Here is a 27,897-nt window from a genome sequence, read left to right on the forward strand (position 1 = left end):
CACAGGCACTCTGTATATAAGAACAGCCATAGTGGGTCAGACCGAAGGTCCATCTATCCCAGCATCCTGTCTTCTAACAGTGGCCAATGCCAGGTGCTTCAGAGAGAATACCTAAATGGGAAATCACCAAGTGATCCATCCCCTGTCACCCATTCCCAGCTTCTGGCAAACACAGGCTAGGGACACTATCCCTGCCCCTTCTAACTAATAGCCATTGGTGGGACTTATCCTCCATTACCTTATCTAGTTCTTTTTTGAGCCCTGTTATAGTCTTGGCCTTTACAACATTCTCTGGCAAAGAGTTCCACAGATTGACTGTGCGTTGTGAGAAGAAATACTTCCTTTTGTTTGGTTTAATCCTGCTGCCTATTAATTTCATTTGGTGACCCCTAGTTCTTGTGTTAGGAGAAGTAAATAACACTCTTATTTACTTTCTCCACACCCATCATGATTTTACAGACCTCTATCACGTCCCCTCTTGGTCATCTCTTTTCGAAGCTGAAAAGTCCCAGTCTTATTAATCTCTCCTCATACGAAAGCGGTTCCATACCCTAATCATTTTTGTTGCCCTTTTCTGTACCTTTTCCATTTCCAATATATCTTTTTTGAGAGGGGGCGACCACATCTGCATGCAGTATTCAAGGTGTGGGTGAACCATGGATTTATAGATAGGCAATATGATATTTTCTGTCTTATTATCTATCCCTTTCCTAATGCGCAATCTTTGAGCAAGTCCCCTGGGGTAAAGTTTTCAAACATGCCTAAGACTCAGACCTCAGAGGTATTTAGGCTCCTAACTCTCTTGATTTCAATGGAAATTAGGAGCCTAAATACCTTTGAGGATCTGGGTCTAAGTGACTTAGGAGACATTGATGTTCAGCAGGACAGAAGTGTTACTGAAAATCTTACCCTTAGGCCCAAATCGGGACCTAACTCCCATTGAAATCCACAGACTGTAGGAGTCTAAATACGCTTGAAGATCTGGCCCTTAATCTCTCTCTGATACGATCTCCCATGTAAAAAGAGGGGGTCAGAATCCTTATTGTCTGTTTGGTCTATTTACACTGGGAGCTCTTCAGGGTAGAGACTTTCTCACAGTGCATGCATGCAGCTCTCAGCAGAATGGGCTCACAATCTCTGTTAGGATGCCAAGGTTCTGCTCTAATACAAAGACCATGAGACTGGCAGGCTTTTCTGCAGCTGGACGGGGGGTGGCTGCTGATCCTCCAGTCACAGGAGCTGCACCAATCTGGGGCGAGTGGAGGGTAGGGTAATTTAACAGGAAAATGGTGGGAAAACAGCAGCAGGAGCTGTGGCCATTGGGATGAAGGCAGGTTCACCTATCCTCAGCCTGCCCCACCAAGGCTGGCAGAACCAGCACCGCCATGAGAGAAGACGCTCTCCCCGCCCCAGGCATTACACAAAATAATTCTTTATTGAAGATTTGTCCAAAACCCTGAAGCCAAGAGTAGTAAAACTGAGGCCTGTTCCTGGGGAGGGCGAACCTCAGGATCTTTCTTCAGAATCCCCCTGCCCCAGAGAAGGTGAGGCCCTTTGCCTGGTATCACAGTCCTCTGGGCCCACAGAGAGTCTGCGCTCTACTGACTGTGGTGTGGGGAGGCTGCGCATGGCTGCAGGGGTTTGCCTCCCTGTCCCCATACTCTCAGTGCCTGGACAGGATTTCAGATCTGCTACTACAGTCTCCCGCCACGGTTCAGTCATTATCCCAGCCCCTCTGCTAACTGCTTTATGTCCCACTCTCAGCAGACTCCAGCTGGAAGGCAGGATCCTGCTGGGATCATCTCTGCCGACATCCCCCGTGGCTCAGCCCCCAAGTGCTGGTCAGACCCGGATCCTGGTTGGTGTGGCCCATTATTCGGCAGAGGCTGCAATGGAGGACACCGGCCCTTCTGCCTTCTCCATCTTGCAAAGGCTCAGTGCAGGGATCTCCAGCTGCTCTGTGGCAAGTGGGCACGGCACATCCGGGTGGTCCTCAGTCGGTGTCTCCTCAGCGAGGGTCGGGAGCGGGGATGGCACATCCTGGTGGCCGGGTTCTGGCATTTCCGGCGTGGGCTGGGCCGGCCCGGCAGCCACCTCGGGATGGCTCTTGCTCTTATGCGCGGTGACATTGTCCTTCTTCTCAAACTTCTTGCCGCAGATGTCGCAGGAGAACTGGTAGAAGGAATCAGCGTCATGCTTCTTCATATGCCAGTTGAGGGAGGCCTTCTGACGGCAGGTGAAGCCGCAGATCTCACACCTGTGGGTGGGGAAGGGGATCAAGAGGAGAGTGTGGAGAAAGCGAGGCAGGGAATCAGAGTGAGAGAAAGCTCAGAGAGGGATGCACAGAGGATACAGGAACACAGGAATTGCCAGACTGGATCAGATTCAAGGCCCATCTGGCCCATTATCCTGTCTCTGACAGAGCTCAGCACAAGATGCTTCAGAGAAGGTGTAAGAATCTTGCAGTGGCTAATGTGGGCTAATCTGGCCCACACGTTAGGTCTGGTCCTGGGCTCTAATGGTTAGAGAACTGGCTTAAAACCTAATCTCCCTTCCAAAATTGCTATTGTTCATTATGGTCATTCTCAATATTCTTGTTTCCACATAAATGTCCAATCCATTTTGGAAAAAAGCGACAAAGAGTCCTGTGGCACCTTATAGATTAACAGAAGTATTGGAGCATAAGCTTTTGTGGGTGAATACCTACTTCGTCAGACGCACGTGGGTGAATACCCACTTCGCTTTTTACAGATTCAGACTAACATGGCTACCCCTCTGATACAATCCCTTTTTGGAATCTCACTAAATCTTTGGCCTCAGCAACTTCCTGTGGCAATGAGTTCAACAGGCTAATTCAGTACTCCCCAAACTTTTGAGGATCGTGCCCTCCCTTAGTCCTGTCCGCGCACCGCCATGTCCTCCCTGGAGCCTGGGTTGGAGTGGTGCTGTGTCTTGAGGAGGGGGGGAAGTGGCATGGACAGCAGAAGGGGGCCAAGGCTGGGGGTGGGGCTGGGAGCAGGGCTGTGGCCAAGGGTCGAGGTTGGGGACAGGTGCGGGAGCAGACCCACAGCTGAGCTGCGGTGGAGACCAGCACCCGGGCCTGCAGCCAGGTGCGGCTCTGCTCCTGGCTTCTCTCCCAGCCTTGGCCCTGAGCTGGGAACAGAGCTGCAGCGAGGGGCTGAGGCTGGGGACTGATGCGGGACGGGGAGCAGAACTGTGTTGAGGCTGGGGATGGGGCCCGACATGTGACCTGGAGCTGGGGACATGGCTCGAGACAGGACCGAAGCAGAGCTGGGGGCAGGAGTTGGGGCTGGCCTGGGCCCCACTGTGCCATCCTGGACATTTCTCCACACCTCCCTAGGGGGGCACACCCCACACTTTGGGGACCTCTGATCTACAAGTATCTAATGGGTGTATACATCAAGGAGGTGAGGGGGAGAGGCCTCGTCTTAGGTGTCGCTAGGAAGAGGGCCCGGGCAGCCCTAGGGACTGTATCCTCCAGAACTGGATCGATGGCACCTAATCAGCCATTTCCACCTTTGGCTTCTCAGTGCTGCGATTCTTAGGGACACAGAGGAAGAGACCCCAAGTCACAGAGCGAGACAGCTGGGTTTGCTACTTACTGTATGGGTTTCTCCCCCGTGTGGATGCGTCTGTGGATGATCAAGTTGCTGCTGGTGCGGAAGGGGCGGGCGCAGTACTCACAGATGTAATCCCGTTTATCTGCAGGGGGAAGGAGAGCGAGTTACTGGCTGTACTGGCTAGCGGGATGTAGGGCAGGGCATTTTACCCAGGTGGAAGCAAAGGTAGGGACGAGAGAAGGGCAGTAGGTCCAGGGGTCGAAAAGCAAGGGGGTGGTAGAGCAGATATTGATAGTGAGTCCACAGCTGGAATGACAGTGGGACCTGCAGGTTGGGATTGAGGGGCACTGGCAGAATTATGTGATTGTGGGGCTGGAATTGAGGGGCATTTGGCAGATGATTGTGTAGGAGCCCAGGGCTGGGACTGAAGGGGAGCTGTGGGGCTGGATTGACGGGCATGGCAGAGGGCTGCGTGTGTGTGTAGGAGCCTGGGGCTGGAGGGGAGCTCTTGGGCTGGATTGAGTGGCACTGGCAGGGGATCGTGAGTGTAGGAGCCATAGACTGGGACTGAAGTCCTGCAGATCCGGATTGAGGGGCCCTCGGAGAGCTTTGTGTGTGCTGAGATGAGGGGGAGCCCAGAACTGTAGAAGGCAGGTGCTTTGAGGCTTTAGCCCCTGTGCTCAGGCACACTGACCGCTGTGCAGCTTCTCATGCTCCTTCAGATGTTTCTTGAAGTTGAAGGACTTGCCGCAGCTGGGCTCGGAGCAGGTGAAGGTCTTCTGGTGCACGTGCTGGTATTTCTTGTGGTGCTGCCGTTTGGGGGTGAGAGGGAAACAGAGGGTAGGGTGAGGTGCCGCCCAGAGACCCTGCAGGCCATCCTCCCTGGTTCATACCTAACTGAGCGCCCTACCATAGAACTGGAAGTCAGAGGGAATGCTTGATTTGGCTTTGGGGCTGGACCAGCAGCTTCAAAACAGGGAGGCTCCCTGGTGCCACTCGGCTCCCTCTGCAGGATGGCAGAGGGAAGCCATATCTCTATGGCCCATTCCGCCCCCAGCCTTTCTGTGGAGGCTGCAGCAAAGGTGGCCGACTGGATCATGTTCCAAAGTCAACTGCAATCAGTGAGAATCTCACCATGGATGTCGATCGGCTCTGGGTCAGGACCTTAGCCCTGATATAGAATCTTGTCCTGCTGGGAACTGAGGACACATGGACTCGTTTCATTGAACAGCCAGTCAGATGGGAGTGACTGGGGCATATGTGACAGCTCCCATTTGGGCCAGGGATTGAAACGGGGATGTCCAGAATTAAAAGCATGAGTAGCTACAGCTTGAACTATGTAAAACCAGTGCAGACTCGTATTCTCTGTGGATCAGGCACAGAGAGGGACCTGTAACATACATTCACCGGTAGGTCACACTGAACTGATTGTCAAGCCTGCAGCTGGGCTGATACCAGGACCATAATGGTATTAGGCCATGTATCCCAATGGGGACCAGGTGGTGCCTGGGGGCGGGTCAGGTGGTGCCTGGGAGCGAGTCAGGTGCCCATCTCCCCCCCCCCAGGTCACCGTGTCACTCACGTTCAGGTACTGGCGGTTGGAGAAGATCTTGCCGCAGCCCTCGAAGTCGCACAGGAGCATCTCGCGCTTGGTTGCCTTCCTACAGAGAGGAGGGGGTGAGGATCTCGCAGGTTATTGATGGAGCCAGGATACAGTTCAGCAGCCCCTCAGTTCTCAAACCCTCCCTCGTGGACCTTCCCTCTGTCCTCTTCTCTCCATCTCCCCACTGTGGAGCCACGAGCCGTGTCCTCTGCAGCCACCTCCCTGGATCTTTCCCTGCTCACCAGCTGCCTTCGTCACCCCTCCTCTGTGGCTTGTGACGTCTGGATAAAGCCCCCTTCATCTCCCTGCCTCACCGGCTCTCCATCTCCTTTCCAACCTCTTTTCTCCCATCTGTGCCCATCTGCTCTGGTCTCTTGGTTAGCTGTGTAAAGTATTGGGGGTGGGATGGTGGACAGATTGGACAAAGCACATCACTGGCAACGGGGAAGATGTGCAGTTGAGGGTGCTAAGGGGTGGGTCGCACGCCCTGTGGAAGACGCCTACTGATGCGTGCGGTGGGGATGCAAGAAACGCCAGGGAGTATCACTAGGTTGTGAGCATATGCAGGGACAGAGAGGGGTGGTTGCAAGGGGGAATGGACATGAGACTAAATGGCAAGAGGATTGCCCATCACTGGGGCCATTGAAAAGTATGGTAGGTAACGGGCTGTGGGAAGCAGCTCCTGGTGTGTGGCTCTGGGGCTAATGGGGCTTTTCCTCCCCTCTAAGTCCAACTGGAATGGCACTGCCACCCCCACCAAGAGGCCAATCCAGACAGAGAGGGAGATCCCGCCCCTCCCCAAGTACTCCCCTTTGCAGGAGGCACCACCGGTCGCTCAGTGGAGTGGGGAGCCCAGCGGTGGGGAGCAGGGATACAAGGGACTGGTTTGCAGCCCAGCTCTGCTACCATAAGGGCTCTAGGGCAGGGCAGCCAGCAGAGTCACGGCCAGGGTTCCAGGCCAGGTTCCTACCTGATTCTCTTGGGGCCGATCTGGGCCACATCCTTGTCGCTTGGCTGTCCCCGCTTTTTGCGGCTGCGAAGGAAGAAACACACTGATTGGGTGCTCCCGGAGAGAGGCGTGTCTCTCCTCCTCCTTTCTCCCCATGCTGTCTCCCTTTCCCCTGGCCTGTGTTTTCCTTTTCTATACACCCTTCCCCATCTCCACTACGAACATCTCCCTCATCCCCTCACTGCGAGAAGGCATAGGAGATGAAGGTTGCCTGGCCTTCTCTGGGGCAGCGATCTCCCGCTACCAGCCTCCTATAGGAAGGGCTTCTGGTTCCAGGTCTCACGTAGCTGGCAGAATCCAAGGGTACCCAATAGCCCCTACTCAGGACTCATGTATGACAGGGTTTCATTCCAAGCATCTCTGAATCCAAGAGGGTAGGATGGCTCTGGTATGCCCTGGATCTCAAGGACACAAAGCAAACCCTGGTCAAAGGAGAATTCAGGGTGGTCACCCTAAGATTGCTCTGATAACTTCCTGGACCTCTAAGTCTCACTGATACCCACATGGACATAGTGACGCTCCCCAGGCACTGGGAAGAGCTCAAGTTTGGCCGAGCACTACAAATTTCATGTCTTGAAGGTCAGGTTGATGTAGAGGCCAGTGCTCAGATTCGCAAAGATTTTTAAATGCCTAAGGCCCATTGAAATCAATGGGAGATAGGCACCTAAATATCTTTGAGGATGTTTCCCTAGACCACTAGGCTTTAGTTGTAGGCTGGGTACACCCCCTCACCTATCTTTCTGATAAAGGGTACCCCTGCCGAAAGGATATGGGACATTTTCTCCAGCTCACCCCAGGCTGCTGGAGTCACTAGGGTTCAAAAGTTAAAGCTTTACACAGTAGAACCTCAAAATTACCAAAACCTCGGGAACGGAGGTTGTATGTAACTCTGAAATGTTCGTAACTCTGAACAAAATGTTATGGTTCTTTCAAAAGTTTACAAGTGAACATTGATTTAATGCAGCTTTGAAACTTTACTATGCTGAAGAAAAATGCTGCTTTCCATTTATTTTTAACAGTTTACATTTAACACAGTACTGTACTGTATTTCCTTTTTTTGGTCTCTACTGCGGCCTGATTGAGTACTTCCGGTTCCAAATGAGGTCACTGGTCAGTTCATAACTCTGGTGTTCATAATTTTGAGGTTCTACTGTAACTATAAAAACACAAAGTCAACATCATGTCACAATATATAAATGGCTTTAAATCAAACTCTAAAATGTTCTCCGGCAGCATTTTTCGTAGTTTGCCTTTCTGTAAATTTTCATTGGATTTTTTTTTGTTGGTTTGTGTGTATGTATGATGAAATGGATGTTTATTGACATTGAACAATAAAAATCTAATCTTTTCAAGCCTAAATATACAGCAGGTGTGCTAGATACAGCTGAGCTCAATGCTTTCCTGCCCATGAGGGGCTCCAAGACTCACCAGATAGCAAGCTAGCAGAGGACAACTTGCACAATGTTACAATCATTGGGTCTCTGTTATCATACTGATAGCACATTTCCGTATAAGTAACCTGTTTGTTTGGCATACAAAAACTATTACACACCACAAGATCCTACATGTGTGTGTCTAACATGTCAAGGAAAAAGGAATTGTACAACACTTTATTTTGAAATAGCATGTGTTCATACAGTTAAGAGACTACATTGGAACAAATTTGCACAAGAGGGCAGAGTTAAGGTTACATGTGCAGCCTTTAACATTTGCCTGACTTGTGAGCACTCGTGGTCATGGATTTCCAGAGGCGATGAGCACAACCTGTTCCCCTGAATTTCAACTAGAATCTCAAGTGCTTAGTGCTTCTGAAAATTAGGCCTTAGTGGTCAGTTTTTCAAGAGGATTCAGTAACTCCCGAGCCCCTGATGAACATTTTGAACATTGGCCATAACCATGCAACCAATACCATTCTCCTAATGGCTTTTTTGGTGTCAAATTTCCCAACTTTTAATTAAAGTAAAAAGATGGACAAAACAATAAGACCGAAGGAGAAAGCATCACTCTACAATTTCAAAGCTCTGATGGTTTGTAATAGAGATGTAAACAGAAAATTTAAGACCTACAATGCAGTGTGGATGTATTTGGTAAGACACCCCCTGAATGCGATCATCCTAAGATTCCAAGGGACTACGATAATACAAATAATAATGAAATGATAATAAAACTTGACTAGGTCAGTAGAACCAAGCTGCTCTTGAATAAGTCCATAGTTTGTATGATAAAAATATAGAGCATTAAAAACCTTTAGAAAAATCCACTCTGTTCATTAAATAAGAGGGAAAATGATTTTATTTCTGTACTGTTTGACAGTTATCTTAGATACCTACTCCTCACCGCGCAAAATAACTACAGGTTGCCATCATTTATAGTGTGAATAAATACAATTATTCTATGTTACAAACATGATTAAATTGTATTATTTAACAACAATAAAAAGTCTTTAAACACACTGTATTGCAAAAAGGTATAATACAGTTAAGAAAAAAGGATGCAGTCGTAATCACATTAATCTAATATTTTTAAACATAGAGAAAGCTTGGTCACATACACCTAAGTTTCAGAGTGGTAGCCATGTTAGTCTGCATCAGCAAAAAGAATGAGGAGTACTTGTGGCACCTTAGAAACTAACAAATTTATTTGAGCATAAGCTTTCGTGGGCTACATCCCACTTCATCGGATGCATGAAGTGGAAAATACAGAAGGAAGATATATATACACAGAGAACATGAAAAAATGGGTATTGCCATACTAACTATAACAAGAGTAATCAATTAAGGTGGGCTATTATCAGCAGGAGAAAAAAAAACTTTTGTAGTGAAAATCAGGATGGCCCATTTCCAACAGTTGACAAGAAGGTGTGAGTAACAGTGTGGTGGTGGTGGGGGAAATTAGCATGGGGAAATAGTTTTTACCTTGTGTAATGACCCATCCACTCCCAGGCTTTATTCAAGCCTAATATAATAGTGTCCAGTTTGCAGATTAATTCCAATTCTGCAGTTTCTCGTTGGAGTCTGTTTTTGAAGTTTTTTTGTTGGAGTATTGCGACTTTGAAGTCTGTTATTGAGTGACCAGGTAGGTTGAAGTGTTCTCCGACTGGTTTTTGGATGTTATAATTCTTTGATTTGTGTCCATTTATTCTTTTGCGTAGAGACTGTTCGGTTTGGCCAATGTACATGGCAGAGGGGCATTGTTGGCACATGATGGCATATATCACATTGGTAGATGTGCAGGTGAACGAGCCTCTGATAGTGTGGCTGATGTGATTAGGTCCTATGATGGTGTCACCATCAGCCACACTATCAGAGGCTTGTTCACCTGCACATCTACCAATGTGATATATGCCATCATGTGCCAACAATGCCCCTCTGCCACGTACATTGGCAAAACCGAACAATCTCTACGCAAAAGAATAAATGGACACAAATCAGATGTCTGTGTATTTATATCTTCCTACTGTATTTTCCACTGCATGCATCCGATGAAGTGGGTTTTAGCCCACGAAAGCTTATGCTCAAATAAATTTGTTAGTCTCTAAGGTGCCACAAGTACTCCTCGTTCTTTATACATTGAAGTTTGATCTAATTTAAAATGTTCTGTCTGCATTATCCACCTTCCAATGTAAATCTTGCAGCCACTTCACTTTTGTTGTTGTTGGTCTGTGATGGAATGTCCTGAAAAGAAAAAGAAGTTAGAAAATAGCAAAATTCCCATTTTGGTGAAGAAAATAGATGTTAAAAATCACTGACGAGCTGCCATTTCCATTATGTAAGATGTAGGCTATGCAGCTTACTTTGCAAGTGCAAGTTGAGGCTGCTCAACACTTTGCAATACTGTATATTGCACACATGTATTGTCATCAGATTGGGATGACGGTACTTACAGAAGGAGATGAGAGTCGTCTGCGAAGGAACACACACTCCGGTATGCAATGTGCTCTTGATGCTCTTTTTCTTGCTCCTCTGATTTTTTTTTCCTGTCTCCATCTCCCTAGCTATTGGTATCATAATGGCTACAGAAAAAAAACACACATCAATGTGTAACTTATTTGATCAAAACCATTACTTCCTTTAAACCTTAAAGGGACACCATCAACAAGTTCAGTCAATCTTTAAAATTAGTGAAAAGTTCAGGTGCTCTACATTTGATTTCAGTGGGAGTCTGATATCTATCCTACTTAGTTAGGCACTTTTGAAAATCACACTACACACTTACACACCTTTGAAAACCTTGCCTTAAATAACTATTAACAGAGTGCTCTAAAATGCATAAAGTAAAGAAACTGAAGGAAACAGAAAGATTTATAGGGAAATAATCTTTTTATTTCCAGTGATTTTAGAGATTACTTGTAGGTAGAAAGTTTTCAGACACAAGCATGATTTTTGAGTAGATGGTGTCCCTCTAATGGTAAAATTAAAATGCTGCAGGGAGAGGAAGGGGGAGCGCAAATTAAATATATAATTTACCATTATTTTCTGCGGTGCTTTGATTAATGCCTCCAGAACTTGTTCTCCGCTGGTAGCAAATTGTTTCTTAGTTTCAGCAGCCCCTGTAAAACAGACATTAATAGACTTTCAGTATAGAATTGAAGTCACAAAAACAACTAGAAATGAAAAAGGCAGAAGAGCCGTGACTGTGCATGTTAATACTTACTTGGTATGTGTTTGGGTGTATATTTTGTGGCTTCTTTCTCCCATAACCCCCACAAAAAAAATATCATCCTGACGAGATAGTTGAGGATGGAAGACTGTTCACACTTAATTCAGCTAATTCCAAAGGAAATGCTTTTACACCTCCCTATATAATAAAAACATTAGAAAGTCTGGAAAGACAGAGTTAGGGTCTATAATTAATTCCCTGGTGTTGAACTGCGGCCTTACATAACAAGAGACTGAAGCATATGCTTCTTTTTAAGCATATGAGTAAGCCCATTGACTTCTATTGGACTATCCATGTGTTTAAACACAGGCATCACTATCAGCCCTTGTGAATTTACTGAGAGTCTCGTGATATTTGGTGTTTTTCGTAAAGACCCAGCTCCTGGAATCAAGTGATCACAGGACAATTTTAGCTTTTATTTAGATAAAATGTAAGTTTCTAGCCCTCATGCTCGGGGGAAAAAAAACATTGAAAATGTGTCCTGAGTGTGACCTAAAGGCTCAGAAACCAGAAGACAAATTTAAAGAACCTATAATTTATTATTAGAAAAATCCAAAACAATTAAAAAAAAAAAACCCATATCAAATACTCATGATTTTTGAGATGTGACTCATTACTTCTGTACACTTGAGATCGGCAGTACTGACTTTTAAATACCTTGGTGACTTGGAGCCTAATCATTCACTAAGGACCTGACCTAACTCCCAGTGATTTATTGTGAGTCATTCCTCTCACCTCAATGAAGGTTGCATTAGGCTCAGTCACCCAAAGCAATTTCCAACACCCACCCAATCTTAACTTGGCTTCCTTGGATCTTCAGAGATTAACTCAACTATCAACATCAGAAGCTAGCATTGAAATCGACAAATCTTCTCAGCAATGAGCAAATTTTCAGCATCATTTATCTAGAAATTCAATAACAGAGGGCTCTTCAATCTAACTAACAAAATCCAAAAGCTGGAAATTAAAGCTAGACAAATTCAGATTATTAATAAAGCGAATTTTTAACAATGAGGGTAATTAATCCTTGGAACAACTTGCCAAGAGAAGTGGTGTATTCTCCATCACTGGCAATCTTTAAATCAAGATTGGATGTTTTTCTAAAAGATCTGCTCTAGTGCACACAAGAATTAATTCAGGGAAGTCCAATGGCCAGCATTATGCAAGAGGTCAGACTAGATGATCACAACGGTCCCTTCTGGTCTTATAATCTAAGAAACAATACGCTAATGCATACATCATTTTCTGCATAAAAGTATTACAGATTCACACTAGCAGCTTCAGTGCAGAGAACCAGACACTTCACTGCTGAATATTTATCATCATTCTGTGATAAAACCCTATGAAAACTACAGCATTTGTTTACTCCTGGGGGAATTCTGAGCCACTGCGCAAGTGCAGAATTAATACCCCACGCAGATATTTCCGCCCCCCGTAGAATAATTGATTATGACTGGGAGGTGAAGGGAAACTGCAATTACACCTTTCATCCATCAGGGGCTGATGTGATGCCAGAAGAGAGGGCAACTAGCTCATGGGTCAGAGCAACTAGCCACAGAGAGGGAGGGGACAGAGGCTGCCTTTCTCACAGTGCCCTGCCAGGTGAGGAGGCACAGGATATGGAGTGGGGCATAGCGGGGCACATGGTGCTGCTGGGGGGGGGGGGGGTCACACAGACTGAGGTTCTGAAGGGATAGTTGGGGGGACAGACTGGGGTGGGAACACAGGAGCTAGTGGGGTAACACTTTGAGCCCAGGGCTGAACAAGAGTGAGGGTGCAGGGTCACATGGAGATGGAGGTGGGGGGGGGGGAGAAAGGGTGCAGGGACATATGGGGACATGTGCAGAAATGTATGGCTGAATGGGGAGTGGGGATGCAGGGACATATGGGGACAGAGGCAGATGTGCCTGACTGAATGGGAGAGGCATGGGGGGAGGTGCCTCAACAATTCCGCACCCCCCAAAAAAAACTTGTTCCATACTTCTCCCACCCACATCCAGCAACCCTACAGGTTTACTCCCAGGCTCCTTCCCAGCAGTTATTTCTCTCTCCCTCAGCTCCTACCCCTGACATCCCCAAGCCTTTGGGCTGCTTCTCAATGGTGCGGGAAATACATTTCTGTATTGTAGTTTAAATGAATTATTATCAAAGTTCTGTATTAATATTCCCGGTAAAGAATGTATTTCTCAAAAAACATTTCCTGAATCTTTTTGTTGTTGTTGTCTGTATTGTTACAGACGTACTTGCCGAGAGGTATTTGAAATAAATTACCAAAATAATTGAAACTGGCGTGATTATATTGTATTATTTTTGAAAAATAAAATATACAGAATTTTAAAATATTGTGCACAGAATCTGTAATATTTTGGCGCAAAATTCCCCCAGGATTAACTACTTACACACTGAAGCCCTATTTAGCCATTCATCTCTTCCCTGGTGAGCAGGATACTGCAGTACACTATAGCCACTTTGTACCACTTGGGCAACACAAAGAGACCATGTTCTGGCCCCACATGCCAGAGGGGAAATCCCTTTGTGCCAGTGGAACTCTCTCCAGGCAGAGATGGCTCCTGTGGAACCCTCCCTGCACTCTCTGGTGCTGTGCGGGGACCTCTCATATATCAATCCTCCATTGATGTTAGGAATCTAATGCAAGTGGTCTAAATTAGAGCCGTTGAGGAGCTTCTCTAAGTTCTGCAGAGGGCAAATGGTGCAGAATCAGGGAGCTGCTACAGGTTCTCTGACAGCTCCCCCTGCACTGAATGGAGCTATGACATGGGCAAATTTCAGCTCTACTATATTTTCTCTTTCTACCCAGACTCTAGTACGCTTGTCTCCCTTGCTGTCCCCTAGTTCCATCACTGGCTCCATTGCCATTGAAGTCAATGGAAAGAATCTCTATTAATGTCAATGGGCTTTGCTCAGGTCCTCACGTGGCGCCCATCACAGTGGCTAACCATCCTCCGTGAGCAGCACTGGCTAGGTATACAGAAGCATTCTTCCATCAACCTGGCTGCATCTAATCAGGGGCTAGGTCAGCATAGCTATGGCGCTTAGAGGTGAGACATTTTTCACACCCCTGAGTGATGTAGCCATGTCGATCTACATTTTAAGTGTAGAGCAGGCCTGAGACACCCAGTGTGGTGTGGAAGACAGCTCTGCGCTGGGAATTGGCTGCGGTTTGGTCTGGCTGCTATTGCTGGGGGCTGTAGTTACAGAGCACAGGACAGCCCCATGCACACCCTCGGGCCTCTAAGTTAGCCAGCATTCGAAAGCTCTGGGGTTGGGAAATGCAGTCACTTCTCAGATGGGCCCAGAGCCACTTGGATGATCGAGCTGAGATAGACAAACTGACCTCAACCCCTTCCTTTTCACTCTCCCACTTCTCGCCTTCCTTTCTCCTCTCCCTATTTGCTCAGGCTTCCCCTCCTCACCTAGATTGGCCCTCTGCCTGTCTTCCCCTCTCACCTGGACTGCACCGCCTTCTCCTCAGAGGGGCTGCCGTTGGCTGGACTCGTCTCAGTAGGCAGCTGCGCACCCTTCATGGGTCTCTTGCAGCTCTTGGTCTGGCTTTGCTCTCTTTTCAGCTCGGAGTCACTGGATGGACAAGGTGGACGCAAGAACTGGTTACAACCTGTGAGAGGGGGCTCTCTAATGGCAGGTGAAGCTAGACATGAGAAACAGAGGGAAAGCAACCCAATGCCACCCAGGGAGAGGCATACAGACTAAAAGCATCCCTTCCAAGCCAGTGCTAAAGGAATCAATGAATTATTCCACGTTCACGTCAAGTTAGAGCTGAGAGTTTAGTCACACAACAGTCAGGGTTAGATTTGTCAGAGCAGCTTTCCCTCTGCAGAGTATGTTTAACAAATGGGTCTCTCGTTCCCAGTATCAGGATAAAGTCGCAAGGAAGCTTGGGGAGGAAGGATGGGATTGTGGTTAAGGCACAACACTGGGTGGAAGAACACCTGGGGTCTGCTCCTAGCTCTGAAACTGACTCATTGTGTGAGTGAAATAAGGGGCCTTTGTCTATCAGATCCCACCAACTTGGCTCCACCCCCGATGCTATCACACCCAACTCTGTGTTTGTCAAGTCCTTGTTACAACTTGACTTTTCCTGTCCAGATCCTCAGCAGTCTCTAGCTCCTTCAGGGTGATGGGGAGTCAGAAGTTCCATGGCTCTAGTAGGCGTTAGTCAGCCCTCGGTCTCCTGTGTTTAGAACCTTCTTCTCCATACGCCCCTGGCTGGAGTACGCAGTGGAGCCCAGGCCAGCCCAACTCACTGGGTTCAGCTCAGGGCCCGTTTGGATCAGCCAGAACCAGTCTTTGTCAGCCCCTTGCTGCTACCTCCTGCCTTTCCCCCTCTGTAGGCTTGCCCCGCTTCTCTCTCTTCGGAGTGTTAGCCATTCACTAGCCTGCTATAGAGGGCGGCTCTCTAGCAGCTGCCTTTCTTCTCAGGAACTCTCCTAACTGAGGTACTTAATTTTTTTTATCATGCCCAGGAGCTTCCCTGCCTAATTAACTGCCTCCCAGTACCCCTGGGTGAACATTCCCCATTGTGGAGCCTGTAAGAGGTGGGCTGGGCTCCTGAGCCTTCAAAGGGCCATCTACCCTCTGACAGTGCAGTGGGCAAATCCCTTCCCCTCCTCTTACCAGTAATGAAAATAAAGTCCATACCCTGGGGAATTTACAATTTCAGGGCCGGATTCTGATCTCACTCACACAACTGAGAATTAGGAGCATATGCTCTCAGCAGTGGTGTTTATGAGCATCCCAGGGTACCACAGCTGCATGTGAAATCAGAGTGAGGCTTTAATTATGCCAGCGAAGTGTTGGCAACCACAAAGTAGGGAGGGGGTGGGAAAAGGCAGGGATCCAGGAAAAGCTATGGAGAGAGAAACTTTGTTCTGTATATGCCCTGTGGGTTCCTAGGTTAATTGTTAATGTACGGAAGGCGAAGGGACAGACGAGCAGGGCTGTGGCATTACGTAAGAAAGAACCTACACAGACTCTTTATAAAGTGCCAGACTTCGGTCCAGCCTGGCAGCCCTTCAGAGAGCAGCACAGTCAGCTCCCTCCCAGCCCAGCTCTAGCTTACCCGTCCAGCGAGGGGTGGTAATTCTCATCTCGCAGGTCGTCAGTGTAAGTGAGGTCATCTTCTTCGGTGAAGTCTTCATCCTCATCCTCTTTGGGCTCAGGCACCTCCTCTGGTTTATCCTCCAATCCTGGTGTACTGCAAGAATCAAATGTCAAGAGAGCGGGTTGGAGCCATGGCTCTGAGGGGAAGTCTCTGAGGGCTCTGTGGCTCCTGATCCCACCATCTCTCCTCACAGCCTGATGGCCATCCTGCCTACCTGTCCCTGTCAGTCACTGGCCTCTCTGCTGAAGCTGTTCACAACAGGGCTGATGCGTAATAATAGGGATGGGGCAAGACTGCCCCACTGGGAACTGGCTTGAGAACTCAGCTGTTATTTTCACACCGGAGGTTGTCAGATGGGAGTGACTCTGGGTCATCGCAGTCCTGGGGATACGGGACAGCTCCTCTCTAGTCCCAGGAGCACACGCGCAGGGGATAGGTAAGCACCAGGGACAGATGAGGAGAAGAGCCACCGTCACTCACCTCTCCGGCTCTATCCCTTCCATGCCAGCCTCTGCCTCTGTAGGGAGGGGAGCTGTAGGGAGAGAAACTAGGTGCAGTCAGTTGAAGGGTGAGATGGAACCATGAAGCTGAGATCTGCAGAGAAGGGACGGGGCAGGAAGGAGCAACTGCAATGGTGGGAGAGATGGTGCAGGGAAGGTTTGGGAGGAGAGAGGAATGCAGAGTGATAAGGCCCTGAGGAAGGGAACTAAATCCTCATTCAGGGTATAAACCAGGCCTGCACAAAATGCGGCCCGCGGGCTGCATGCGGCCCGCGTGGGCCCACTGTGCGGCCTGCAGGCAAGCGGTGGGCGGCGGTTTCCGGGTTCACCCCCTGCCCGGGGGGCCCGACCTCACAGCCCCGCGCGCCGCGCTCTGACTGCCCTGACAGTCAGAAGCGCGGCTGCTGGGTTCGCCCCCTGCTGGGGGGGGGGCGGGGGGAGGCAACCTCAGGGCAGTCAGAGCACGGCGCGCGGGGCTGAGGTCGCCTTCCCCCCCACGGCAGGGGGCGAACCCGGCAGCCGCACTTCTGACTGTCAGGGCGGTCAGAGCGCAGGGCTGAGGTCGCCTTCCCCCCCACAGCAGGGGGCGAACCCGGCAGCCGCACTTCTGACTGTCAGGGCGGTCAGAGCGGGGCGCGCGGGGCTGAGGTCACCTTCCCCCCTCCCCCCCCCGGCAGGGGGCGAACCCGGCAGCCGCGCTTCTGACTGTCAGGGCGGTCAGAGCGCGGCGCGCAGACCTGAGGTCGCCTTCCCCTCGCACAAGCGTCTCCGTCTCCCGCTCCTCCTGCCTGGCGTCCAGCGTCACTTCTGGGGCTGCTGAGGCGGGAAGCGCTGGGCACGAGGCAGAGCCGGTAAGTCCGAGCGAGGGGAGAGGCACCCGGCCTGGGCTCGAGCCGCAGCTCATGGGGGCTGGGGTCAGGGGGATGTCCAGCTCAGAGGGGCTGGGCTCGGAGCTGAGGTCAGGGGTGGGGGGGAGTGGGGTCTGGGGGGTGTCTGGCTCAGAGGGGCTGGGCTCGGAGCTGGGGGTCAGGGCTGCTGGGGGATGGGGTTGGGGGGTGCTTAGCTCAGAGGGGCTGGGCTCGGAGCTAGGGGTCAGGGCTAGGGGGGTCTGGGGTCAGGGGGTGTCAGGCTCAGAGGGGCTGGCGGTCAGGGGGGTGTCCGGCTCAGAGGGGCTGGACTCGGAGCTGGGGGTCAGGGCTGCGGGGGGATGGGGTTGGGGGGGTGTCTGGCTCAGAGGGGCTGTGCTCGGAGCTAGGGGTCAGGGCTGGGTGGCGCTGGGTGGGGGGAGGGGATGGGGTTCGGCGGGGCTGGGTGGCGCTGGGGGGGGGCCTGTTTCAGCACGGCCGGGGGGTTTCGGCCCTCAGCTATTTTCTTTGGAGTAATATGGCCCTCGCCGCTTTACGAGTTGCGCAGGCCTGGTATAAACCAACCTCTAACAGGCCAGAGGAAGGGGGCTAGGAAGAAACTATAAACAAGTTGTTCCATAACTGTCCAATAGGGGGTCTCTTGCCCCTTCTATGAAGCACCTGATACCGGTTACTGAGGGATAAAGGGCTAGATGGACCCTGGTCTGATCTGTTCTGGCAGTTTCTGTGTTCCAGCCCTTGTTCCTCCACAGCTGGGGGACACCCACAACCACCCCTCTCCTAGGGACCTCCAGGCTGGACCACTGCCCCATGCCTAACATGGGGCTGCATTTGAAAGCTTCACAGAAGTCAGGATACACCAGCCAACTAGGTCAGCAGTGTGAACAGCATAGGATGCCTGCCCTGGCTCCCAATTCACTCCCAGGACAGATGTCGATCTGAAAAGTTCTCCATGGAACTTGGGCCCTCGTCACTAAAAAGACCTGTCTCTCTCCCCAGGAACAGCAGGGACACGCTGGGTGCTTTCACTAAGGCCCCGTATTCACTTCAAGCATCACCGACCCAGTGACCTGGTTGGTTACAACACAATTAAAAGACCTAGCAAAGAGGAGACCTACCCACATTCCTGGAACTTAATGAAAACCTTGCGGGGCCCTGTGACTCAGTGACCCACCCTTGTCCCTGTAACTGATTTAAATTTCTGAACCATCCAAGGCCTCAGCCTGGTTTTAGGGTAGATGCTTAGTCCTCAAGCTGCAGTTTGATGGGGCCTGGGATGCCCATGATGGGAACATTTGGGTGTTGGGGACTGGCAAGGGGGGTCCCTTCCTCTTCAACTAATTTCTCCTCTTGACTCGAAAGGGCCTGAATCTGCTGACTGACGCTCAGGGCCTGGTGTCAGGCTCCTGTACTGTCCAAGGGTGGGGGCAAATGTAGGGGGATAGGGATTAGTTAAGAGGAGGGTGATTATTATTACAGGATCCCTATCATTACTGTGAATGGAGCTAAGACTCATGGGATGCTCGTTTGCTTAACAGAGTCCAGCAGATCCCCTTCAGATAGGGAGGGGGTGGTATGGGGTGGAGGAAGGGCTATCTGAACTTGTATTTCCAATGTACAGGGGGAGCTGGCTAGCCTGTACTCTGGGCTGGGAGTGCTATGGGGGATTTGGAGTCAACAGGGGCACAAGAAATCAAGGGCCAGTGGAGAGAGGGAGGAGAAATCCCAGTTTTGGCTGGACAGGAGAAGGCTGTCTGGCCCTGGGAAAGGAAAGGCTGGTCAGTTGCATCCATCGTGCCACCCCATGCTTGCATAGGGGTCCGGGATCATGGGGGTCCTGCTCACTCCCTCACCTGCATCAGTGTCAGAGCTTCCTGCTCCTAGTTCTCCGCCGTGGTCCATGCTGCTGGTGGATGATGGAGCTGCCATTCTCTCCACCACCCCACTGTCCCCAAGGGGGTTGGGCTCCACCTTAACCATCGTCCCAGAGGAGTCCTGGGCAAGCGCTGCCCTGCGGAGTGAGCGCCTGCGGCTGGTAACTGGGGAAGGTGGTGGGCTAGGCCCTGAGCTGGCCCCTCTTTCCTTCTTGCGCCGGGAAGCACCTTTGCCAGGCTGTGAACTATCTCCCGGTGGGGAACAGCCCTGCTCTTCCGGTGGAGGGGGGCCCCAGGAGAAGGTGTGTCCAGCCATGCACTCCCACACTAGACTCCCTGGGGCCCCCTTGTCGCCTGGTGAGGGGGTCTTCACATTGGGGATAAAGCTGCATTCCTGGCTGTGAACATGAGACAGGACGACCAGGCGCTGCAGGGCATCTGTGGGGAGAGTGCTGGGATCTGAGCCACCCTGCCCTGGGTGGGGGAGAGAGGGAAACCACATGTAAACCACAGTGTGCCCCTAGCACCATATAACCTGTCCACCCCCGCCTATAACCGAAGCACCCACAGGGGACACTGCACCATCCCAACATTTACCCCAACCTCTCCATATAATCCTACCCCTCTGGAGGAGCCACAGCACCATCCCCTCCTCCCCCATTACCCAACTTCCTGGTCGTGTAACTCTAAATACCCTTGTATTCATACACTGCACACTACTGGAATAACCTTTGTACAACATATGCCTTAATAGGTATCATTTGAAAACTAATAACTCACTGATCATTAATATTCTTGCGTGATGTATGGACGCAACGTGCGTTAAGAGTTATGGATATAGACTAGAATTGTGACTAAAGTATGTTTAAATGAGACATGTTAGGGGAGTTGTAAACAGGTCTGCCCTAGACAAAGGAATGTGTTTGCTTCTCTGACCGGGCTGTCAGGGAGAGACAATGAAGGTCCATTTACATATCAAATACCCAAAGCTATCAAGCTAACAAGTGGGGGAAGAGACAGCATGGGGTCTATGCCCCAACAAGAGAGAGAAGCTTGGTCTGGGTTTTACTTTAAAAAAAAAATATTGCCAAGTTTACTGGTCTATAAAGATGGGGGTGGGGGTGTTTGAACCTCAAATGATAAGCAATTGAATCAACTAATTGTATACAATATTACTGTATTATAAAAGTGCATAGAGTGAGGTCTTTTCTGAAAGCTAGTAACACTCTGGTAAACTGGTAATATCATTGTGAAATGTATGTATAAACACAATATGAGAAAATATGGATACTTAATGATATCATGCTTTAAAGTCTGTGGTCAAACAGGGAGAAACAGGTCCCCACCCAGACAGGAGCCAAGGTAGATATCTGTTTCCAGTAAAATTAAGCAAGGTGTGACCAAAAACAATGGAAGCCCTATTTACATAGAAATCAGCAGAGGGATGGGAAGTCCACAGGACAGAAAGAACAGCATGAGGTCACTCTGCCTCTTGAGACAAAATCATTGAACTTAGGAAGATATAAGCAAAGAGAAGCCATGTCTGGCATCCATCATTAGACAGACACAAGGGCACAGACCTCTTACAAGCTGAGAAAGATGGGCCCTTCAACCAAGGGAGGGGTTGAAGTCTCTGGAAACTGAATATAGGCGAGAAACCTGCTTAGGCAAAGATCTTTCACCTAGGGAGACAAGGAAAGCCAACATCTTGTATTTCTGTGGAAGGTCCTGACCGAGGGAAAGGGCTGTGAAGAAGGAAGCTTGGTGAGAAAAAACATTTTGAACAAAGCCTGTACCTTGCTAGATTCAGTTTTAGACTTTTCAATCCGTGTTTTCACTTTTATTTGTGTGTTTCCCTTTCTAACTTTATTCCTTTCACTTGGTATCACTTAACCTATGTCCTGCTAATAAACTTCTTTGATTTTTATTATAAACCAACTCAGTGCTGTTTGCAGGGCAAGGTGTATTTATCCTGGTTAATAAACTATGATGTACTTTTGACTCTTCAAAGGAACAAGCTGACCATATTATTTCTCTGAACTGTCCAGGAGAGGGCTAGACATTGCAGAGCACGTTATTTTGGGAAAATTCGGGACTAGGAAAGTGTTGGGCTCAACTTGCTGGTTGTAACCAAGACTGGTGGAAGTCAGAGTAGGGCTGTAGACTCGCTGCTGGGGTCAGAGCTGCTGAACCCAGGCTGTCTAGCACACAGACACTCAGGGTGTAACCTGCACACTTGTAGGCTGGCTGTGAGCATCCCAGGCTGTGGGCTACAGCAGCAAAGCACTGTACAGGACCCAGGGCTGCAGGGCAAGCAGTGACACAACCCCTTACTGGTCTGGATCACACCCCAACACCCTTTGACAGTAGTGTAGTCGAAATAAGATTTATACACAGCTTGCTATTTTAACTGAGGTTTGCACTCCAAGCATTAGTAGAATAGTTTTTAAGTATTTTTCAAGTGAAAAGGCTCGGGAGAGTCAAAGAAAGGTTACAGTTTTACTGTTTTCTGTTTATTTCAGGGAAGGAAATAGAACAAAGGAAAGCATAAAGATGAGTCACAAGCAGAAAAGGCAGTAGGAGAAAAGAAGCAGATACTGAGCGCACCAAGAAGCAATCAAAAGAGCTGTACGCACAGTGAGGTCTGTCAGCAGCTGATCAGAAGCAAACGGACCTAGTCGTCATGCTGCACTCATATGCCATAAGGAAGGATGGGGCACCTGCTTCAAACCAGGGGCCAGAGGGGGTCCCTTTTTCTCCTACAGAGTATGCTTGTAGGGTGACTGCGAGCATCCCAGGCTGTGCACTGCAAAGCATAGGCACCGAGTTCTGCTGGCACTGGTGGGTGCTCAACCCCACTCTGCCCCCGGCCCCGCCCCGACCCCACCCCTTCCCCAAAGTTCCCGCCCCAACTCCGCCCCCTCCCTGCCCCTATTCTACTCCTTCCCCAAATCCCCGCCCCGGCCCCGCCTCCTTCCCTGAGCACTCCCACATTCCCGCTCCTCCCCCCTCCCTCCTGAAGCTTGTTACTCCACAAAACAGCTGTTTTGCGGCAGCAAGCACTGGGAGGTAGGCGAAGGAGTGGGGATGCGGGTGTGCTCGGGGAGAAGGCGGAGGTGAGGTGGGGTGGGGAGCTTGGCTGCCGGTGGGTGCAGAGCACCCACTAATTTTCCCCGTGGGTACTCCAGCCCCGGAGCACCCACGGAGTCAGCGCCTATGCTGCAAAGCACTGTAGGACACCCAGGGTTGCAAGGAAAGTGGGACACAACCTCTTACTGGTCTGGATTGCACTCCGAACTCCAAGACAGGAGGCCACAGCACCACTTCCATACAACCCAATACCCCCGCAGGCCACAGCAATATCCCCTTAATTAACTCTAACCCCCTGTGATGGGATGTACAAACCCTATGCTGGGGAACAGAGGGTTAAGGAGCAGCTCTGGGCCCTGGAGGCTCTGCCCAGCTTCATCTGCTGGGTGTGCTCACATTGGACGTGGAGCTTGAAAGGACACTGCGCAGCCTGGGTGGTCAGTGCAAGGGAGCAGACCTTCCCTGGTAGCTCCTGCAGGAATACAGCAGGAGTTCCATGCTGCCTGAAGCAGACCTCAATATGGAGCTGCAGGCCACCATCAGAGAGATAGCAGACACCATCAGAGTGAGGGTGAGGAACCTCTGGACCCCTTTCTGTTGAGTACGTGTTGCAAGTCAATAACCAGGCCCCTATTGGGCCTCTGGAGAGGCAGGGGATACCGTAGGAAGAAATCTAGGGAGCAGACTTAGTGATTCCGTTGAACTACCAGCCCCAGGGCCCTGGGTCAGAACCAAGTGGAGCGGTGGGCCTAGGTTCCCCCGCTGCCAACCCACAGACTTGAGCCACTAGGCGCTACTGCCAAACCACAGACTTGAGCCACAAGGGGTATAGAGAGTTAGTGCCACAAACAGAAGGCGATCCCCCCCATCATGCCCACTCATAACACAGCACCACTGGGGCTGAAGCACAGTCAACCCCCACCATGTAATCCTTCTCCCTGACATGACTGTCACTAAAGGGGGGATCCCCCCACTGCACCTCCCTTTTTAGAAGGACACTCAAAGCTGCATACCCTTCCCCCCAAGGAGAAGTGCATGCAGAGTCACAGAGACCCCATTTGGGCAGGAGAGGTGCCTACCTGCACTCAGCACGCAGCCCTGGGAAGTGTACCTGCAGCAGAGAGAGGTGGGGACAGAAGGAGAGAGACTGAGTGAACAGCGAGGGACAGGGAGGGAACCCTGAAAACACAGCTCCTGCACCCCCTGGCTGAACCCATCCACCTGGAAGAGAAAATGGAACCTGCTCCATGATCTCCATCACCCCACCCCAAAATCTCAACCACCACACGGGACAAGCATCAAGGTCAGATGCCAATTAGGGTGCAATGGGGGAAATCAGGGGAAAGGACATACTGGAGCTTATCAGGGAAATTGGGGGGGAGGGGGATGCTTGGGACAGGAGGAACCTGTGAGGATCTGGGCGGGAAATGGGGGCTGTGAGGAGGGTGGGCCCTGTTAGGGGAAGGTGTGGGGGAGGTGGGCTGTGAAAGAAATCAAGGGTCTCCTATGTCCATTCTACAGAGCCCCTGCCACTTCCCCCTCCTCCCATAGGACCTATCTCCCATACCCTGGCACTTGCTGTGGGACCAATACTCCCATTCCTCCCTCTCCAGTCACTCCTCACCTGTCGATCAGGTACTTGGCCAGCTGGGAGTGCAGGGAGAAGCCCAGCTGCTCCTTGAGCTGGCACCACTGCTCCAAGTGGCCCCCGATGCGGATGCGGCACTTGCTGCGCCGGGCGTCCAGCTCCTTGCGCTTCTGTTTGCGGATGCACTCAGAGGCCCGCTGGCGGCCCTGCCGCCTCTGCTCCATCCTCCCACCAAGGATGCTGCCTGCCTGGGAGCGGGGAGAGAGAGACTAGGGCATGAGCTGCAAACCCCTCGGGGCCACACAGAGGGAGTGGTGCTGAGATCCTGTCCGTGGTGATGTGGGAGGCACACTGAGACAGATACAGGGGGCAGTGAGCCCAACTAGGACATTACTGGGGGTGAGGAAAGCATCTGAGAACCCAACTAGTGAAGACTGTACCCACCAAAAGAAATAGTGTGTGGGGTGAGGGACCAAACAAGGTAGAGGGACGTCTCAGTAGAGATCGGTCAGTCAGGAGAAGGCAAGGGGAATATCCCAGGAAGAAATGGGTCAGGGGGGGGGGAGGGAGGAAAAGGGACTATCACATCATTAGGGTGCAAGGAGATAAGGGGTGTGGGGGACAGGCCTCCCAGAGAGATTCTCAAAGGCCTCTTCCCTCTCCTGCTGTATTAATTTGTCTAAAAGTAATCAGTTTCATCAACAACACCCAACCCCTTCCTCACCAAAGGAGTAAATCGATCTATACATTCATTGTGCAGTGCCCTTTTTCTTGCTGCTCCCCCCAATGCATCCCTGGGACCCACTGTGCCCTGCCCTTCTCACCACATAGGGACAGTGGTACCCAATGCCCCACTCCAGCCTGCCCCAGTAACATCCCCTGAACAAACTCAGGGCCAGGCCAGGCCAGTCACCACCTCGGCTACCCATACAGCCCTAGAGCTACCACCCCACACTGCCTGCCCTCCCCCAACCATGGCCCCTCAGCCCTGCCCCTCCCACCAAAGCCCCTCCTCAGCTCCGCCCCCCACCCTTGTCTCCCCCACCATAGCCCCGCCCCTACTCCTTAGACCACCTCTGCCCCTCCCATTGCAGCCCCTCCCCTTTTCCTCAACCCCACCCATCACCATAGTCCCTCCAATATTCATCAGCCCCATCCCTGCCCCTCCCCTTCTCAGAACCACCCCCGGTCCTCCCATCCTCAGCTCCACCCACCACCCCTGTCCCTACCACCATAGCTCCTCCCATTTTCCTCAACCCTGCCCCTCCCGACTCCCCCGGCCCTACCACCATAGCCCCGCCCCTTTCCCTCAGCCCCATCAGAGCCCTGCTCCTGCCCACTTCCACGAGGGGCCCTCTCCTCTATGGCACCTCCCCCACGGCCCGGATCACCCTCCCCTTCCCTCAAGCTGCGCTTCCAGCCGGGCGCCTCTGGCCAATTAGAGCGAGGCGCGCGGCAGGAGCGGCCGTTGTGCGGGGAGAGGTGGGTGCGCGCGCTAATCCCCCTTGGCTCTCCCCCTCCCCAACTGCCTCTTGCGTTTTTTCCGCCGCGGTACCTTAAAGTGGGCCCGTCGGGGCAGAGCGCGGGATGGGGGCAGCACCGGGTCCCGCTCCGTACCCCCGAGCCTGACCCGGAGCCCCCCACCCCTTTCCCCGAGCTTACCCCGAGGAGGGGAGGGCCCACCCTAGGGCCGTGTCCCCTTTAAGAGACAGACCCCTCCTCCCCCATCGCTTACACAGCGCTGGCTGAGACCGTGACAAGATGGCGGCGCACCCCGAACTCCACAAGTTCGGGAGGAGCGCGCATGCGCCGCAGATACCCTCCGGCCGATAGAGGGAGTGTGGCCCGGTGCATCACGGAAAATGGAGTCCTGCGCGCAGGGACTGACGGGATTTGGAGTCTCCGGCTAACCGCCGAAGGGCACCTCGGCTCTCACAGGGGCATCATGGGAATTACACCATTTATCTATGCTGGAGTTAGATGTTCTCGTCTTTCCCCCTACCCTGATGCATGATGGGAGCTGTAGTCACTAGCCACCCCTATGTATGATGGGAGCTGTAGTCTTGTTCCCGTGGTGCATGATGGGAATTGTAGTCCTCAGGCTCCCATTCAGCAAGGGACTTAAGCACTTGCCTGACTGGGAACACATGAGTACTCTTGATTGCATAGGTGCTGTGCATGCATTTAAGTATACTCCTGGGGGAGTTCTGCATCACTGCTGCAGAATTCATGTCTCCTGCAGATTTCTTTGCTTCGTCACAGAAAAATGACTTCTGATGGGGAAGCAAAGGGAAGCTGCAAACATGCCCTTCTGAAGAAGTGCAGGCAGGGTGGTTTGGGCACCAGGAGCAGCTGGTAGAGACATAAATCACCTCCAGGGGGCTGAGCTCTGTGTGTGTGTGTGTGTGTGTGTGTGAGAGAGAGAGAGAGAGAAAGACGCACATTGTCCCTCTCACTCGCTATTGCAGTATGCTCGATGTGCAAGGGCAGGGCTTTGGGGTGTTTCTGAGGAGGTAGGCATGGGGTAGGCTCTGTCTCCTCAGACAGAACAGAATGTAAGAGCCTGGCTGCTTAGTGAATTCTTCCCATTGTCTTTGTGAATTCCCCCAGGAGTGTAAAAACTAGGGTGACCAGATGTCCCGATTTTATATGGACAGTCCCGATTTTTGGATCTTTTTCTTATACAGGCTCCTATTACCCCCCACCCCCTGTCCCGATTTTTCACACTTGCTGTCTGGTCACCCTAGTAAAAACAGGTGTAAACATTTTAAGGCTCCTTTACTTTGCCAGAGTGGTGTAAAGGACAGTACGGCCTTATAAATACTTATGGTGCTTGAGTGATTAGAACTGGTCTAAATTTTTGGACTGAAAAAATTTCCTATCAGAATGTGCTCCATGAACTGTTTGCTACTGACCTTTCTGGAGATGGTTAGTAGCCAATATAAATTGAGTTTGATTCCTCAGCGCTCACTTGCTTTTCAGTTGCCTATGATGTAACATTGAGCATATGAACTTTATGTATTTGTTGACTAATAACTAGAAGTAAAGAGTCAAACCTACATTACTATTAGACAAAGGGGTTTGGCAATTTCCTCCAATGCTCCCCACTCCCATTCTCCATAAATTGTATTGTAGTTGAAATAAATTACCTATATTATTGAAACCAGCATGACTATACTGCATTGTTTTGACAAATAAAACATACAGAATTTTTAATTTTTTTGGCAAAGAATTCCCCCCAGGAATATTAAGTACCTTCCTGAACTAAGGCCTTAAAGAGCCCGGAAATGCAGCTCAATGGCCCCATCCTCCTCCATTTGGGGAGGATTTTCTGGTCTCAAAAAGGAAATGAAACTATAGCTTGGTCTGTATCTAAAACTTAAAGGGGCATCGCTACATCAGCCAAAAAAACAAAAACACACCCCATGCCTCACTGCTGTACTTATACCTTTCCCCATAGCTCCTCTCTTCAGTGGAGCGAGAGGCTGGTTGTGGTGCTGGCTTGTAAAGGAAAAGAGGTCAGATTGCATCTTCGTTCTGCCATGGGCTTTCTGAGTGTCCTTGGGCAAGTCGCTTAGCTTTTCTGTGTCTTGGTTTCCCATCGGAAAGTGGGGATAATAGCACATCCCTGCCTCACAGCAGTATGGTGAGAATAGGTAGATGAAAGATTGTGAAGCGCTTGGAGATTTACTGATGAAATGCCTCTCTAAGAAATAGACATTACGGTAACAAGGTCTTGGTTTCCATGTCCTTTTCAGGAGCCTGACCCTTTGACCTTCAGAGAAGCCTCAGTGAGGTCCCAGGAAGGGGTGGGGTGATGCAGAAGAGACAGCTATCCCCCACCCACTGCCACCAATCCTTCTGTACAGAGAAGGCAAGCATAAATGGCTCTCTCTGAGTATGTCTACTCTCGAATTGCAGATGTAGCTTAGGCCTTGTCTAGACTAGAAAAATTCTACTGATGTAGCAAGCAAAAGCACCATGCCA

General features: G+C 50.6%; 1 protein-coding gene across 4 annotated transcripts; it reads right to left on the bottom strand.

Annotated features, from left to right (window-relative positions):
* Positions 1–1,412: 1,412 nt before the first annotated feature.
* On the bottom strand, positions 1,413–27,006 carry LOC128848264 (zinc finger protein 692-like). Of its 4 annotated transcripts, none has more exons than XM_054048157.1 (12): positions 25,646–27,006; positions 23,947–24,158; positions 23,402–23,433; positions 19,212–19,706; positions 16,473–16,524; positions 15,951–16,085; positions 14,321–14,449; positions 6,155–6,217; positions 5,164–5,242; positions 4,276–4,390; positions 3,624–3,723; positions 1,413–2,257 (listed from the first exon to the last, which is right to left on the bottom strand). In XM_054048157.1, exons 2-12 carry the CDS (start codon positions 24,132–24,134, stop codon positions 1,873–1,875), a joined length of 1,773 nt encoding a protein of 590 aa, XP_053904132.1. In that variant the 5' UTR covers positions 24,135–24,158; positions 25,646–27,006; the 3' UTR covers positions 1,413–1,872. The 4 variants fall into 4 exon arrangements, with proteins under 4 accessions (XP_053904132.1, XP_053904131.1, XP_053904134.1 ...); XM_054048156.1 differs by having other exon boundaries at positions 25,466–27,006; XM_054048159.1 differs by lacking the exon at positions 25,646–27,006 and adding an exon at positions 24,635–24,826.
* Between the last annotated feature and the right edge of the window lie 891 nt (positions 27,007–27,897).

The sequence above is a fragment of the Malaclemys terrapin genome, chromosome 13 (assembly GCF_027887155.1).
Source record: "Malaclemys terrapin pileata isolate rMalTer1 chromosome 13, rMalTer1.hap1, whole genome shotgun sequence".
Taxonomy (NCBI): domain Eukaryota; kingdom Metazoa; phylum Chordata; order Testudines; family Emydidae; genus Malaclemys; species Malaclemys terrapin.